General features: G+C 57.8%; 2 protein-coding genes across 4 annotated transcripts in view; one reads left to right on the plus strand and one right to left on the minus strand.

The window, feature by feature from the left end:
- RSPH14 (radial spoke head 14 homolog) overlaps positions 1-15,948 on the minus strand; it is an 84,612-nt gene that overhangs the window by 3,133 nt on the left and 65,531 nt on the right. For all 3 annotated transcript variants that reach the window (XM_055251715.2, XM_055251716.2, XM_063623453.1), the window contains one exon: positions 1,373-1,601. In XM_055251715.2, the coding sequence (XP_055107690.2) occupies positions 1,373-1,601 (229 nt within the window). The remainder of the gene's footprint in view (positions 1-1,372; positions 1,602-15,948) is intronic.
- GNAZ (G protein subunit alpha z) overlaps positions 7,804-15,948 on the plus strand; it is a 54,404-nt gene continuing 46,259 nt past the window's right edge. Inside the window, exon 1 of the mRNA XM_055251712.2 lies at positions 7,804-8,015. The gene's annotated coding sequence lies outside the window, so the exon portion shown is untranslated. The remainder of the gene's footprint in view (positions 8,016-15,948) is intronic.

The raw sequence follows: 15,948 nt of genomic DNA on the forward strand, positions 1-15,948 counted from the left end.
CACAGTGCAAAGACCCCTGTGTCACTTAGTTTAATCAACCTTTCCCAAACGTAGCCACCAAAGAACCCTCATTTTTGTAGAGCTCTTAATAACCTCAAAGACACAGGTGTTCCCTGGGAACACAGATTGGGAAACGGGGTTGGCCAGCCACTAGCTGTCACATTGGGAGCCTGTGGAGCTTTCAGGACAGTGGGCCTCAACCCCGAGGCCCGTGATCAAAGATGCAGAGTCCTGGGCCCCACATGCAGGGATTCCCCGATTCGTTCACACAGCGAGACACTGAGACAAGAGCGATGCAGGGATTCCCCGATTCGTTCACAAGAGCGGGGACAAGAGCGGGGTTTCTCCAGCTCAGCGTTCTTTAGGGCCAGATAATTCTCAACTGGGGGCCAAAGCTCCCCCGCTGCAAATCCTGGGTTTAGGGCAGCAAACAGAGGAAAGCCCTGTTCTCAGGAGCTCCCCTCGGGGATGACACACAAAGTAACTGCAGGGATGGTGGTCATAGTGGACATGGGTGGACGGGATAGCAGGGAGGTTACAGTTTCAGAGAGAGAGAGCTCTCTCCTGGAAAGCCACTCTCGTGGTCCCATAGAAAGGGGACCTCTGAGCAGACCTAAGAATGATGGGGCTGGGACAGGGCCTGGGAATCTGCATTTTCACAAACCTCCTGGGGGCTTGGGTCAGGGGCCTCACTTGCAGAAATACTGGCCTGGGCCTCTAGTGAGACTCTCAGAAGAGAAGCCAGGACTTAGGGAAGGCAAGAGGGCCTCCACTAAAAAGACATAGCCACAGCTAAGGCAGAGACTCTGGGGTTCAGTGACCAGCCCGTCCTCGTGAAGAGGGGCCCAGTGTGAGAACACACACCGCTCCCCACCCCCTGCAGCTTTGAGGCTTTGGGCTCCCTCGGTTTCCAGGCCAGGATGTAAACTGTGATCCTGTGTGACCTGGTGTGAGACACAAGACACTGCCTCCTTTTCTCACCCGTGAAGGCAGACATCACCTCCCTGGAGGGTTGCCTAAATGTGAGGTTTGTAGACAACGCCTGGCACACAGGAGGCATTCAGTGACCGCTGGGTGTCATGATCACCACCAGTGCATCTCCTGTGCTGGCCTTCCTCATGGGGAGGGGGTGCACAATCATCTGGCTTTGTCCAGGCTGAGGGGTTTCCTGGGATACAGGACACTCCCAGGCCAAGGGGATGGTGGTCACCCTAGGGGAGAAGGTCATCCTCCGTCCCAGCTCCCTCCTGCCCCTGGGCACAAGCAGGCAAGGGGAAGCAGGCCCAGGGTGGCCGTCCTTGAGCTGTGGACCAGTCCAGCTCAGGTGCCTTCTCCCAGCCTTGGCAGAAACCCAGCCTAGGCCAGGCCTCACCTGACATTAAGGAGCGCATGGGCGGCCTTGCTGCGGATGTTCTGGTTGGCGCTGAGGAGCTTCTGCTTCAGGACAAGCACTACATTGCTGCCCAGGGCCTCGGTGGCATCCTCCCGCAGGCAGAGGACCAGTGTGTCCAAGATGAACTCCTGGAACTCCTCCTCCACCTCCACCTGCAGCTTCCATACCAGCAAGGAAATCAGACCTTTGCTGATGATCTCTTGGGCCCCTACGAGACAGGAAAGGGCACTGAAGGCGGGCGGGCCACCCACCCACCCATGCCAGTTGGCCTGCAGGGCTCAAAGAGGGTCTTGCAGAGCCCGTGGGTGGGTTTGACAAGAGGACTTGCAAGTGCCACCCCCACACACGTCCCGCCTGGCCAGGGGTCTGAGCGACCAGCAGGCGGCTGCAGTGACAGCCATGTCAGGGGCTGAGGGCGGAGGCTCAGAGAAGCCGGGAAGGACCAGTCTTTGGTCACCGGTGTCTCGGGGGGCATCCACTATAGCAAGTGCACAGCAGCCGGAGAGGCAGTAGCCACCCCTTGGAGAGCCGACAGCTCACTCCTGCAGGGCCCAGAAACACCAGGAGACCTCCACTCTTCCCTCCCCCTGCCGCAGAGTTGGGGAGCCAGCCAAGCCCCCGCTTCCCATCCACCAAAATATTTCAAAGCTGCTGGAGACCCCACGCTGGTCTGACCAGCCCTTGAGAACAGCTTGGGTTTGACTCTGAGACAGAAGACCTAGAGTGTAGACCAGTGTCACACACACCAAAAAGAGCTGTGCCCCAACTAAAGGTGACGGGAAGCCATAGGCTCTGGTCTTCAAGGGACCTGGGGCTCTGTGGGAAGGGGGCTCCACATGGCACAGCTGGGGTGCAGGTACTGGGAGCAGCATAATGAGGCAAGGCTCCCCCATAAACAGACCCCACCTGGCTCCTCCCAGCTCCCTTCCCTCCTGAGGAATGTCAGCAAGCGGCTGCCTAGAGAACCCAGCACAAGTGGCATCCTGAGCCCAGGACGGTGGGCAGAACAGCCCTCCTGAGTCACTGAGATGAGAAGCACAGGGAATGTGCACAGTGACCTTCCCTACGGCACGTGGCTGCCCTCACCACTACCCTGCAGCCCACTGCCCACTGCAAAGCCATCTACAGCCCCCAGGGAGGTGGCCACCAGCAGACACCTCTTTCTTCCGCCCTCCCCAGCTAAACCCTCTAATTTACTCTAGAGAGAGAAATAAACGGGTTGATTAGCCTAAAGGTCTCCAAGTGCCAATTAGTACCAGGGATTTCCTCTTTGAAGACATCGCCCCAGCCTTCTTCCCCTGCTCCCTGAGGACATCAAACAGCAGGTGCCCAGGGTGATGGGGTAGAGAGGTGGAGCAGGTGCTGAGTGGCTCTTACCGCCCCCCCATGTCTCATAATGTCCAGCAGCTCTCTGTGCCCCATCCCCCAAGTCCTCTGGTGTTGGGTGGCTCCCAGTGCCCCTGGCCAGCTTCTCACTGGGGTATCAGATAGAGCAGCTAGATCTGCCCTGTTTGTTCTCAGGGCTCTGACCACCCAGGAAAAGTGGGTTCCTGTTGCTTCTACTGTGTTGGCCTTTTTTATTCAATATGCACAGATTGCAAAAAAAAAAAAAAAAAGCCTAGGTCTCATTTAAAACATATCCTTTCCAATCTGTGTGACCTTGGATGAGTTACTTAACCTCTCTGAGCCTAGTTTCCTTATCACTGAAATGGGCCTACCTGGCAGGGGGTTGTGGATGAAAACGTGTTCCACGTGCTGTGGATTTCTTCAACCATATAAGGGTCTGTCCCTGTGTGCCCAGAACATCTGGGCCTAGGGTGACAAGAGTCTCCTGAATCCCACCAACTCTGAGTCCCAGCTACAAGCAAAGGTCTGCTGGAGGCTGAGGGGTAGGATACAAGACAAATGCTGCATAGCCCAAGTCCTGCATAGCCCGTCAGTGCAGCGTGCCCCCCGCCCCAACCCTTCCTGGAGGCCTGATCCTCTCTCCTGCGCAGCTCCCTGCTTTGCCCAGACCACACACCTGGCCTCCTGCTCCCACTCTGCTTCCCCTCAGGTTCTGCCCATGGTCTCCCTACCCGCTCCTGGCTGTAGATCCAACTCAGTGGTGACCTGGACGGCGCTCTTCCAGCTCACAGCAGGGAGGTGACAATTTGACCTTCTGTTAATTTTGCTGGCAGATGGAAGGACAAGGTTCTGGGATGGGGACACTTGAGCAAAGACCTGGGGGTAAGGAAGTTGTTAATTTTCAAATCAGGGCTAGACTGTAGCCTCGTCTGCACCTATCTGAGCTTCCCAGGAAATCCCTGGGACAGGTGTCATTGCTGAGTCAGGATGGGCACAAGTTAAGGGAGGAATACAGAGAGAGTTGAGATCAGAAAAGTCAAGGTGATCAACTCCATTACCCACCTCTCCTTGGTGAGGAAACTGAGGCCCAGAGAGGCAACTTGAATACCCAAGGTCACACAGCAGATGGTGGCAAAGCCAGGCAGGGCCCTCAGCTCCTTGGGTTTTGTTTCTCAGGCATTTGCCTTGTACTTCTGCTCCTAGAAATGCTTAGCACGGGGACCGGGGTTCATTTTGAGACAGAGGGAGAAGATTAAAAATAAAACGCGTGCCGGGTGTGCCTTTCTGCTCGTTCACTTTGCTTCTTTTCAGCTAAAAGAAGAGTCTCGGGCCTGGCTATTTATAACTAACCCAGATCTGCGATGGCTTTTGCTCAAGTGGGGGTGGGGCACACAGACCCCAGAGAAACAATCAGGGAGATCCACCCAACTGGGCGGCAGCCTGAGAGTCTGCTGGGGGTGGGGGGTGGTTGCGGAAGAGGTAAGACAGGTGGGGCACAGAGAACCAGCCAGATGGGGTGGCACCAGAGCAGGCCAGGCTCTGGGCTATCCATGGTTTAGAGACAAGCAACATATGCCCACCCCACCCCCGGGAAGTGGGAAAACTAGTGGAAGAGTCAGCTGGGGACAGGTCACTACAGAACAGGTTGACATGTGTGAAGACCAGGAATTCCAGGGTCCTAGGGGCTCTGGAGGTGCACAAAGGGAGGCCCCGGGGAAGCTGGTTCTCATGGAGGTGGAGGAGAGTCCAGAACAGCAGGGCAACAAAGGTGTATGTTCGTGGGGAGTCCCCAGTCTGGCCTGGCTGATATGTAGGGGCTAGGATGGGTTCAGTGGTCGATAAGCCGAAGAGATTCAATGGGATTGAGGGGTCACAGATGTCCATGGTGTGGAACCCCAGTGGTGGAGGCTGGGGCATTTTCTTTGTGGCGGGGCAGGGCGGGCGCTGACACCATGTTGAGGGGCCACTCCCCAGCCAGCTGTGCCTGCTGGGTTGGGGAAGTGCTGAGTGGGCTCAGTCACCACCATGGCCCCCTTCCTCTGGCTACTGCAAAGCCCCAGCTGTTTTCTCCCAGACAATGAAGGCTCAGGACAGAGCACCAGCACCCAGGTTCTGGTCACAGCCACACCCTTTCCTGTTAGGGGACTGCACATCCACACATGGCATCTGGGGCCCACCTTGCCACAGGTGACCCACCTGTCCAGCTTTAGCCTTGTGTGGCCCTGTGCCCTGAACTCCTGGCCCACTGGGCCTGCCTTTGCTCCAAGGGGTGCTTCTCTGTCCTCAGCTTTCTTGGCTTCCCAGTAGCCGGGAGCATGGTTAACAGCTTCTTCCTTCACCACATGCTCTCTTCCCCGGCCTCTGGTACCCTCCATTCTCTGGTTCCTGACCACCTCTCCAACTGCTCCTCCATCTTTTTGGTAAGCACTATCTCTTCCTCCAGTGGTCCCCACCCTCTCCCCTTCTCTCATCCCCTTGGGTCCTGATAATGCCCCGCCACTGTCTCCTAACATGCTCTTGATCTCCCTGCCATCTCACAGCCACAGCGGACCCTACACTGAACTCAGCCTCACAGACTGACTTCTATGCTCACTCCCACTTCCTCTGGACTGACTAACTGATGTTTTTGTTATTTTATTATGTCTAGTAGGACAACTCACATTGTCTGTGGGACCATGCCTACTGTAAATAGGCAATAAAAACTTCTCCTCCTTCTCAAATTTAAAAGACTAACGTTAAAACTCTCTAGTGGTTCTTAGGCCAACGTCCCTGATCCTACTGTCCCGAGCTGGCATCTGTGCATGGGCAATGACCCCGGCCCCAGCCACACTGGTCTTCTCTGGGTTCTTCCTGGCCTCGTGCTCCTTCATGTCCTGCACCCTCCCCGCCTTGGAACTCACTTCCCTCCCACCCTACGTCACCGGCCACCTCCACGCCTGCTATGGCCTCGTTCCAAGCATCTCTTCTTTTGGGAAGCTGGCCCAATGCCCAATGCTCCCCCACTCCACGTGCCCGCAGAGCCCCAGTGGGTCTCCTCAGATAGCCTCACATGACTGTAAGGCCCAATCGTTGTTTGCTTTCTGCCCCTGCCCTACAGGCAGAGGGTCTGCCAGAAAAGGGCCAGTCTGAATCCTAGAACTGTGCCTGTAACTATACCCTGGTGGAGGAGGCTATCTGTAAGTGACTGCTGCATGAATACAATATTGGTTTGATGCCAGGTGAGATGTCCCTCTCTTACTTTGAGGTCAAGTCAGGGAGGTGTCAGCCAGCCCCAGTGGACCCCTCCGCAGGCTAGCCTCTGCTCTGGACCACTGGAAAGGGCCATGCCACTGTTGCATGTGGGCTTACCCCTGCAAACAATTCAACTCTGACTCCCTGACTCTGCAGTGGAAACAGCCTCTGGCTATCCCAAGACATGCTAATATGCATTTCCTATATACATTAACCCTCAGGGTCACCCTCTGACCACGGTCTGTTACATTCCCTTTCGACAGAAGAGGAAACAGAGGCTCAGCCAGGTAGCACAGCTGCTGGTCTCTGTGTGGTCCTCCTGGCGAGAGGTCCAGCCTGACACAGCCTGGTGGTGTGGAAGGCAAGCACAAAGGGTAGCCCCTCAGCCATTGGCTGAATTCTCTTGGTCCTCACTGGACACCTCCAGTGAGCACTAGGTTCGCCTCCATGATGCCCATAACAAATGTACGTCCTGTTCTTGACAGTTGAGGCAGCACCCTCACAGGTGGCCCATGACCCTGCAGGTACGTAACGCAATGGTCTCCATCTCACAGCAGAGGAAACATTAGTAGGGAGGTTATGGGATAATGCTGAGATGCCACAGTGTCCGGCTGGCAAAGCCAGGCACATGCCCCTGCCTCTCCACCACAGAGCTACGATGGAGAGACCGCTCCATGGACCTCTGCCATGGTCAGGTCCAGGGCTGCTCCTCAAAGAATGGCACGATCCACATAATTTGACCACAAAGGTGTAAGGTGATAAGGAAGGCGTTAGCTGGGAAGGCATTTGCACTTTGCCAGGGATGCTCTAGGATACACAAAGTTTCAGGTTTACAAAGATGGAGAACACAGACAGGAGCATTCATGTCTTGGCCCTCTGGCTTGAGAGTCTTTTAAGCATGGAACTGAGGGACTCCTGGCCCTGAGGTCCACAGATAGGCTTTGAAATTGAAAACAGAATTTTGCAGCCTGGGTTCAGCTGCGTTTTGCTGAGGGTCTGATGCTTTCCACGAGCTTCCCAAAAGCGCCAATGGCCTTAACTGAACTGGCTCCCTCACGCTTGTCTGGGCTGGGGGCCAGCTTCCTGGGTCCTTCTCCCTTCCTTCCCTCCCAAGGCCACCTTTCCGTGTGCCAGGATTGCCAGGGACGCCAAAGAGCCCCTAGACACTGGGCGGGGGCGGGGGGGCGACAGCAGAGATGACTAATGCCCCCTCCCATCACTGCACAAACCTCACCGGTGTAAATCGTTAGGGTTTGCATAGGCCTTTCACACGTTCTGAAGGATTGGTGAGACAATCCAGGAAAGCAGGTGCCACTAGCCCCACTTTGCAAACAGAAAGGCTGGGAGAGGTCAGTCGGTTGCCCAAGGACGTAGAGCTCACAAGAGGCCGAACTGGGTTTGAACCCGAGTGGAGAGAAGGCGAGCCGGGACTAGCTGCGGTAAAGAGGGCCAGGACCATGGCTGGGCTCAGGCTCGGTTTCCCGGGCTGCCAGAGGTGGCCCCTGGGGCTCGGCTACCAGGCCTCAGCGCAGCGGACTCGCTGGCACGCCGGCGCGGGGAGCGCGTGCGGGACTGCGGCGCGCGCGGAGCCGCGACCCCGCCCCTATCCGTCCCCATTGGGCTACTGGCCCGTCCGTCAGCCGCTTGTGCCCAATGGACAGAGGGCCGGCGCTCGTGGCGGGGCGGAGGTGCCCGGCGCGTGGTGCCCGGCGGGCGCGCGGCACCCCCAGCCCGCGGTTGGCTTGGCAACGGGTTGCGCTCGCGGCTCCGCCCCCTGCCGGCGGCGGCGCGGCGCGGGGCGGGCGGACCCGCGGGCTGGCGGCTGGCGGCTGGCGGCGGGCGGCGCGGGAGGGCGGGCGGAGGGAACCAGGCCGGCCGGAGCGTGTGCGCCGCCCGCGGTCCGGTCACGTCCCCGCGTGGGCGCCGCCGCCCGCGTCGTACGGAACGAGGGCGCCGCGGCCCCGCGCTCGCCGCCCCGCCCCGCCCCGCCCCGCCCCGCCCTGCCCGGAGCAGCTCGGCAGATGCTCTGTGCCGCGGCCCGGAGGTGAGTGAGCAGACCCGCGGCCGGGCGCGCGCCGCTGAGCCTCGGGGGTCGGGGGCACGGCCGGGGCATCCACCTTGCCCCCACTTGGGACTCTTCCCGGGCCTTTGTGCCCCGGATCCGCCAGGACGCAGCGTCAGGGATGCCCGTCAGGGGTGGGGGACACCAAGGGCGGGGATGTCTGCGAGGTGGGCAGGGGGCGGCCTCTGGTCGGGCAGGTGCTGGGGGAGGGAGGCGCCGCCGAGCCGATGACCCCGCGGGAGGGGGCGGCTGCGGACCCGGGAGGGTGGACGGAGGGCGCCGGGGATGCCGCGCGGGGCCGCCAGGCGCCCCCGAGCAGCAGCTGATGCGGAGCCCGGGCGGGCCAGGCGAGCTGCGGGAGCGGCGCTGAGGCGGGTCTCCCTAGCGGGGGGATCAGGGAGGGGCGGCCGGAGCCGATGCAGGGCCTTGCCCGAAACTGAGGAGAGGGCCCCAGAGGCCTGGGCCCGAGGACCTGGGCCCGCAGACGGACAGCTAGCAGTTCTCGGTCACTGCTCTTGCAGCGAGCAGGTTCCTCACAGGCATTTAGAGCAAGAGATGAGTATCGACCTGCTGCGATTGTAATACGTTCCCGGCTCAATATTTTTTCCCTTAAAAGGCGGTGGGGGTGTTTGGGGGAGGGGAGTGAGGGCCTCAGGGCTGGCGCTCCGTATTCTGCGGGCGATCCGAGGGGGCTCTGCCTTTAGGGCGGTGCTGAGCCTTCCTGGGTGATGATGGCAGGATTCGGCCTAGGCCGAGAATGGGGGCTCCTGTTAACTGAGACAAGAGGATGATGCCAAGCGAGACCAGCGTTCCGCGTAGTCCGTGTTGGGGTGGAGGGACCCGCCTGGTAGAGAGGTCTGTCTTGCTTGGGGAGACAGCTGAGCCCCTGACCGGCTCCTTTCTGCCCAAGTGATTTCCCTGCCCTGGGGATTGAGCTCTCTGGAGAAGGCTCCTTGGCCAAATTCAATTAAGCAAATATTTACTGAGTGCTCACTCCCCCAGGGCCTGGCGCTGGGGTGCACCGGGTGGGAGTGGACTGTGCCTGCCCTCCCAGGACTGATTCACCACCCCATAGGGGAAAACGTCTCTACTCGGCCAACCCAGCTTGAGTGCAGGTGCAGGGACCTCGGGAGGGACCTCAGAGTGGTGTCCTGGGCTGGGGGGTCAGGTGAGCCCGTGGGCAATATGACATTTGAACTGGAGCTTGAAGGACATGAGCACAGCTAAGCTGGGCATTGTGGGCAGAGAGGAGAGAATAGACCGAGGCACTTGGGCAGTTAGGTCTGATGGGAGCACTCAGCATGCCTGGGGAGTAGGAGGAGGTATGGCGGGAAAGGCCGGTGGGGGCTGCATGGGGCTGAGGGAGCTGGGAAGTGGAATGACCCCATTGCTGGTTAACTGTGGCTGTGGTGGAGACCACAGCTTCCTCATCTGTAAAAGCGAAGCAGTTCCATGACCCCATGAGCTGGGGTGGGCCTGGAGAAGAGCTAGCTTTAAAGACTGGGGAAGGCTCCTTGCAGTCTGAGGCTGTGCTTCCAGGCACTTCTCCCTCGAGCACAGCCAGGCCACTGGATAACCACCCAGGCAACCCCCTTGTTAGGATTGAGTTGCCTGTTTCGGGGATGATGCTTAGCTGGTGACTCTGTGCCTCTGGGATGTGGATGTTTGAGAGCAGTAATCGTGGCAGCCTGGGAGCATCCATCTACGGGGTGCAGTGGGGGTGTGGATGGCCTGGCGGTGCTTGGATAAAATATGTGCCTTGAGCAAGCCTCATTCTCTAGGAATGAGGAGATGCTGGCATCTGGTTTAAAAGTCTTCCTGTGTGTTCCTCTAACTGACGTTGATTTTCTGAGACAGGAGGTGAATAAGACATAATTTCTCCCCCTCGGAAGTTGGTGTCACTTTCTGCCCTAAGTCAGCTCCCTCATTTCTGGGGATGTTTTTGCTCTCCCTGTGAAGGGGCTGTTTGTTCCTCATCTTTGTAGTGTGCCTGCCCTCCCCACCCAACACACACTTGGCTTTGGCCAAGGCCCAGGTTGTGCAGTGAGAACAGGGCCTGCCCTCGTGGGGTGTGCAGTCTGTGGTGAACAGGGTGAGCTGCTGCACTCTGTGCCTGTCGCCTGGACAGTTGCAGGGACCTGGCATGCGACTGTGGGTTTGGGACACAGGGAATGGATTCTTCCTTCTGTCCCCAGCCTCTCAGTCCTTTTGTTTTCTAGAGTCTCAGAAGGAACCTCAGAGACCTGGAGGCCCCACCAGAGTTGCCGGAACCTGGTGCAGGAGTGTGGGTGGGGTCTCAGTCTGGCCCTCAGGAGCTTCTAGAACAATTCCAGGAATTTGCAGGTAACTGGATGGACTTGACAAGTCTGCCCAGGGCCCCCGCAGAGAGGCCAGTGGGACAGGAATGCTGAATATAGCAGTTCAGGAGTGCTGAATTTAGTCATCTTGTGTGTGAACACATGTGTGCGGCTTCCTCCCCTGGAGGCAGGGAAGGCAGCCCTGTGCTGTCTGTCCCACACTAGCCTCAGAAGACTTAAGACGGTGTGTGGCGGCAAAGGCACTCTCACTGCTGCTGACCGTGGCAGGTGCACAGGTGCACTGGAGGAGGCAGGTCAGCACGCTGCTCTCAGAACCCTCCAGCAAGGAAACCTGGGGTAGCCAAGCCTCTGGACACCTGTGAGCGCTGTGCTTGGCTGGAAGGAGCACAAAGCGAAATGAACAGAGGTGTCAGTGCAGATGCCAAGGGTCAGCCCCAGGCAGAATCTCAGAGCAGAGGCTATGCGGCGGCCTGGGCAGAATGAAGAGGGACACGGGAACACCCAGATTCTTGTGGCCCCGGGGTGGTGAGGTGAGAATTCCAGTCTAGGTGGCAGAAGACCTGGGGTCAGGCCCTGGCCCCGCCATCCTAGGTCCAGCCCCTTTTTCTCTGAGCCTGATTATCCTCATCCATACCCAAAGCCAAGAGTGCCCCGCCCTGTCCCCACACCAGCCCCTGCCACACATTTTGGCCCTTTCGTGAGAACACCGCCAGGGGAGGCGCTTCACAGGATTGAACCAACAGGGACTGCTTGACACATCCTGGAGCACACAGGAGGAGACATCAGCCCTCTGGACTGAGCCGGAGGAGCAGAACCTCACGCGATTCATCCATTCATTTTTTCAGCTAACATTTACCAGCGCCTGCTGCATGCCAGGCACTGTGCCAGGTGCAGGGGTACAGCAGGGACATAGCATCCACTCATAGTGCTCACACCAGACGGGCAGGAGTTGACAGTAACACGTGTAACTAAGTGCTGCATTGTGGAGAACACTAAAGCAGAAGGTGGGGGACATGAGATGGGGGTGGGGGGGCTGACAGTCTCATGGAGAAGTGCTGGGTGAGTGGTGTGGCTGAGCAGGGGAGAGACAGCAGGTGCAAAGGCGCTGAGCAGACACTCCCTGGCCCCTGGAGGCCCCACCAGAGTGGCTGGAACCTGGTGCAGGAGTGTGGATGGGGTGTCAGGGCCAGGTCCTGCAGGACTCAGTGGGCCCCAATGTGGCAGGAAGACCTTGGCAGGGTTGGAGCAGAGAAGAGACTGGAGCTGCCCTCCCAGGAGGAGCTAATCTACACTTTGAAAAGATCTCTCTGCTGAGGTGGGAAAATAGGCTAGGATGGGGTAAGGCTGGGGGCCATGAGGGGCCATTGCAACATTCCAGGCAGAGAGGCTGCTGACCCAGGGGTGGGAGCTCTGGAGGCCCTGAGAAATGCAGGTGGGAGATTTGTTTTTTAAAGCTGAAGCTTTTAAAGGACAGCTGCAGTTTTGGCCTGAGCCAGTGGAAAGATGGAGCTGGTATTGGCTGAGAAGCAAGATACAGAAAAACCCATTCTGGAGAGGTGGGGAATTGGGAGGTGGGTCTGAGACCCGGAGAGCCGTTGATGGGCACATGTGGCCAGAGGGAGAGCAAGGCTGGGGGTGGCAACCTGGAGCCCTTGGCACTGAGGTGTGTGGGAGGCCGGGGACCACGTGAGGTCACTTAGGGATCAAGGGTAGGTAGGATCAGAAGAGGCTGAGCTGGGACCCTGGGCCTCCACTGTGGGGAGGATGAGTTGAGAAGCATCGAGAAAGAGAGATTGAGGATTGACGAGCAAGTGAGATGGAAGCACAGTCACAGTGGCGCCTTGGGAGGCTGGAGAAGAGCAGGTCCCAGAGAGCAGGTCCCCTGTGTCAAGCAGGCAGGGCATGCCCAGGGACTGAGCAATGCGGGCACAGCTGGCCACATAATTTTGGGGGCCCTCTATTTGAAAATTATTAAGGGCCTCACATGATGGCCCACACCTGTAATCCTATACTCTGGGAGGCTGAGGTAGGAGGATCACTTGAAGTCAGGAGTTTGAGACCAGCCTGAGCAACATGTAAGACCCTGTCTCTACAAAAGTAAAACTAAAATTATGCATTCCAAAACAGTAACAGCAGAGCATTAAAACTGTATGGATGCCCAAGTGAGTGCCCAGGAAGCTGGCTGGTCACGGGGACCTCAAGGGTAATACTGGGGCTGTAGTGGCCCCTGTGGAGAAGGAAGGCCTGGAGGGTGGGCCCACAACCTGCCCGCTGCCCACTCCCCACAGCATTTCTCCTCTCTTCCCTGAGTGGGCGGGTGGGTTGCGTTGGACTTTCAGAGCTGCTGGAGTCAGTCAGACCCAGCCTGTGAGCTTCACCTTGGCTCTATGGCCCAGGGAACCCAAAGTGAAAACTGCAGCAGGCAATTGCCTGCTGCAATTCTTCACTGAATGTGTTGCTTCTTGCCCCTTGGTCTGTGGACCCTTGGGCAAGAGGCAGCAGGAGGCACATCTCGAGGTTCGGGTTTAGATGGTCCCATCAGCAGGCCCTGGACCTGCATGGCCACAGCTTCACACAGCAATGGCTTCTTTGCGTTCATCTCTTTTCCAAAGGAACCTGCCACATCACAGAGTTTTGAGTTATTTGCTTCTAAATTAAGGTATAACTCTCTTTTAGAGACGTCCCTGGAGAATCCATCAAAAAGTGCTAAGAAGCGAGACTGTTAAAAGCCACAGTGCAGGGAGGGGCCTTACACATAGTGTCAAGCCCGGGGGTGTTCCTTCTAGCAGCCTCCAACCAGAAACACACCCATCCCCGAGGGCTCAACCAGGCCTCCTGTGACCATGGGAGGCCGTGGTTAGAGCAAACCTTTCAGGAGACCCTTGGCCCCTGGGATGGAGAGCTGCCAGGACAGAGGTCCCTGAGTCCCTTTTTGAGGTCTGCCCCTGTGAGTCATGGAGGCCAAGGTCCTCTGAGGTGTGGAGAGTGGACCTCATGTGCCCAGTGCCTTAGTAGGTCTGGGCAGCCCCATATCTGGGCAGCATGGCCCGTCTCAACCTGGTTGGTCATAGGAAGGGTGGCTGAGGAGGAGGCTGTGCTAGAGGCTGGCATGGCAGTGAGGGCTGGCTCTTAGGCTGTGGCCCTGCTCCAGGGCTGGTGGGGCCTCTATCTAGAACAGAGCCATGTTCCTGACCATGTTTTCTATGCCCTTTCCTGCTGCTATTTTTTTTTCCCTTAGCACCCGCCACAGCATGACCTGCTCCCTATTTGATTCATTCATCATATGTGTTTGTGTAAGCTCCATGAGGGCAGGGACGTTGCGGAGTCACCATTGAGAATCGCCACCGAGGGAGTCACTGTGGAGGGACTGAACATTCACAGACAGTAATGCCTCAGTGGCCCTGTCCAGCCCCTTTCGCCCTAGGGCTGGGCTGTGTGTTCGTGTGATGCAGAATCCCTGCTCCAGCTCAACCCTCTGCTCCTAAGAGGTTGTACCTTTGGGTCCCCAGAGATGTGTCTCTGGGCCTCAGGTCTGGCCACCAAACACAAACCACCCTCAGGTGGATGCTACCAGCTGGGCCCCGTCAGGCCCAACTGTGGGTTACTCTCAAGCCAGAGGGAGGTGGACAGATTCCTCGGGCTGATGCCGGGCCACTCAGTGATGCATTGTGACTCAGTGGGACCTTTGTCAGACACGGGGATTCACAGAGTGATGACCTTCAGAGGCATGTCTGTGGAAAACTGTCCTAAGGGGATGATCCAAGACCCTGAAGGTGGTAAAGGAACATGATGATGGTAGAGTGGCCTTTCCAGGTGGCCCCTGTGCCCCAAGATCAAGGAGTGGCCTCTCAGGCCAGCAGAGGAGCTCAAGGCAGGGGAAGGCACCAGGCCTGGGTAGAAGTCCAGCCCTGCCTGTTTTGGTGACCCTGTGAATGCTTTCCACTCTCTGGGCCTTGGTTTCCTTGCCTTTGAGTTGGAAGCTCTGGGCTGGGTCAAGGGTACAGATAGTTTCCTTCCTTATCTCAACTCTGGAGTGGCCGTCCAAAGCATGCTGTGTTGAAGAGGATTCTAAGGCTGTGCTGCAGCCCAGAGGGAAAGAGTCATGGTTGATTAGTGATGTCTGCAGTGGGCATGGGAGGCAGGATTTAGATGAGCTTGCCAGTGACTGGTGAACCTCACCACTGCACCCGCCTCCTACCTAGCAGCTTTAACCCACCCTATCTCTCCTTACATGCCCCTTCCTTAGTGACACCAATGCTAACCCATTATTGGGAAGGACTGGCCTCCCTCTTCCTGAGTCCCATGAGCAGCTCAGGTCATTGCTTGCTGACTGTCTCTTCTCTCATTTGATGCCTCACTCCCTGCAGTGACCTCAGGGTCCAACCCCATGCTTGGTTCATGGCAGCCTCTTTCTGTACACTGAAGAATGAATAAGTGAATGAGTGGCAGAGACTCAACCACTCTACAAGGCCGGGAGCCTCCTCTTAGATGTACACCTGATGTTGATCTCTGTTCCAGCAAGGAGCCCCTAAAAGCCATCCTGGAATTGGGAGGCTGGATGGCCATGGAAACAAGGTGCTAAACCGTGTGGTTTCAGCTCCAGGTGTTGCAGGAGTGGGGTCAGCAAGGGAGGAGGGGGCAAGGTGACCAAGGAGGGCTAAGGCATGTGAGTACCAGGCGCTGTGTTTGTGGGGCCCAGTGGTCCTGTCTGACCTTGGCTATGGAGCAGCTCATCAGGCTTCCCCAGAGGCGAAGCTGGGAAAACCTTCCAAGCTGCCAAGAGGGGCCTTCTGAAGACCCTTCTGACTATGGGTGGGAGAACTTGGCACCTACAGCCTTCACCCTGACCCCAGCAGGCCCTGACCCCCTATGAACTGGTGGTACCCCACCTCTACTCCTCTTGCACCCCCACACTAGTGGCCCTACCCCTAACTGTGGCCAGGCCAGGGGAGGAGCAACTCCACCATGAGGGCTTGGCCCTCATGCCTCCTCCTGCCCAGCTCTGCATGGCATGTCCTCTCTGGCCTTAGCTGCCCCAGCTGCGTGTGGCCTCAGGCCAGCCCCACCCACCCCTCTTGCTTCCTGTGGCCCTGTGGAGTGGCTACCAGGACCCCTGCTGGTGAGGGCGGGTGCGGGTGGCCTGTCTCCGAGCTGGACTTTCCTCCAGCATGGTCACCCCCTCACCCGCTCCGTTACCTCTGACATGCTGTGCAAACATATTTCTCGATAAAATGCTGGGAAGAAAAATAATTAGAGTGTTGCCTCCATTATCCAATTTCTGATTAATCAAACTCTCTTTGTCCTCGGCCAAAATCTATTCATTTCCCTTAAACACTGGGCCAGTGCCAGGCATTGATTTCTTCTATGATAACACCACGCACACAAGCACAGCCATGCCCAGCCTGGCCCCACCCCGTGGCTGGGACACAGAGACACTGGTGGGGCTGCCCTTATCCCCCCAACACTGCCCACCTCCTCCAAGGAGTCTCCTGGCCACACTGACACCCCCGTCTCTGTCGCGGCTCCTGGAGCGCTTGGCCTCAGTCTCCAGTGTGTTTGTCTTGCCACGCTGGCTGTTCCAGGGCTCTCCCTCCTCC

Source organism: Symphalangus syndactylus, chromosome 18, assembly GCF_028878055.3.
Source record: "Symphalangus syndactylus isolate Jambi chromosome 18, NHGRI_mSymSyn1-v2.1_pri, whole genome shotgun sequence".
In the NCBI taxonomy this organism is placed as follows: domain Eukaryota; kingdom Metazoa; phylum Chordata; class Mammalia; order Primates; family Hylobatidae; genus Symphalangus; species Symphalangus syndactylus.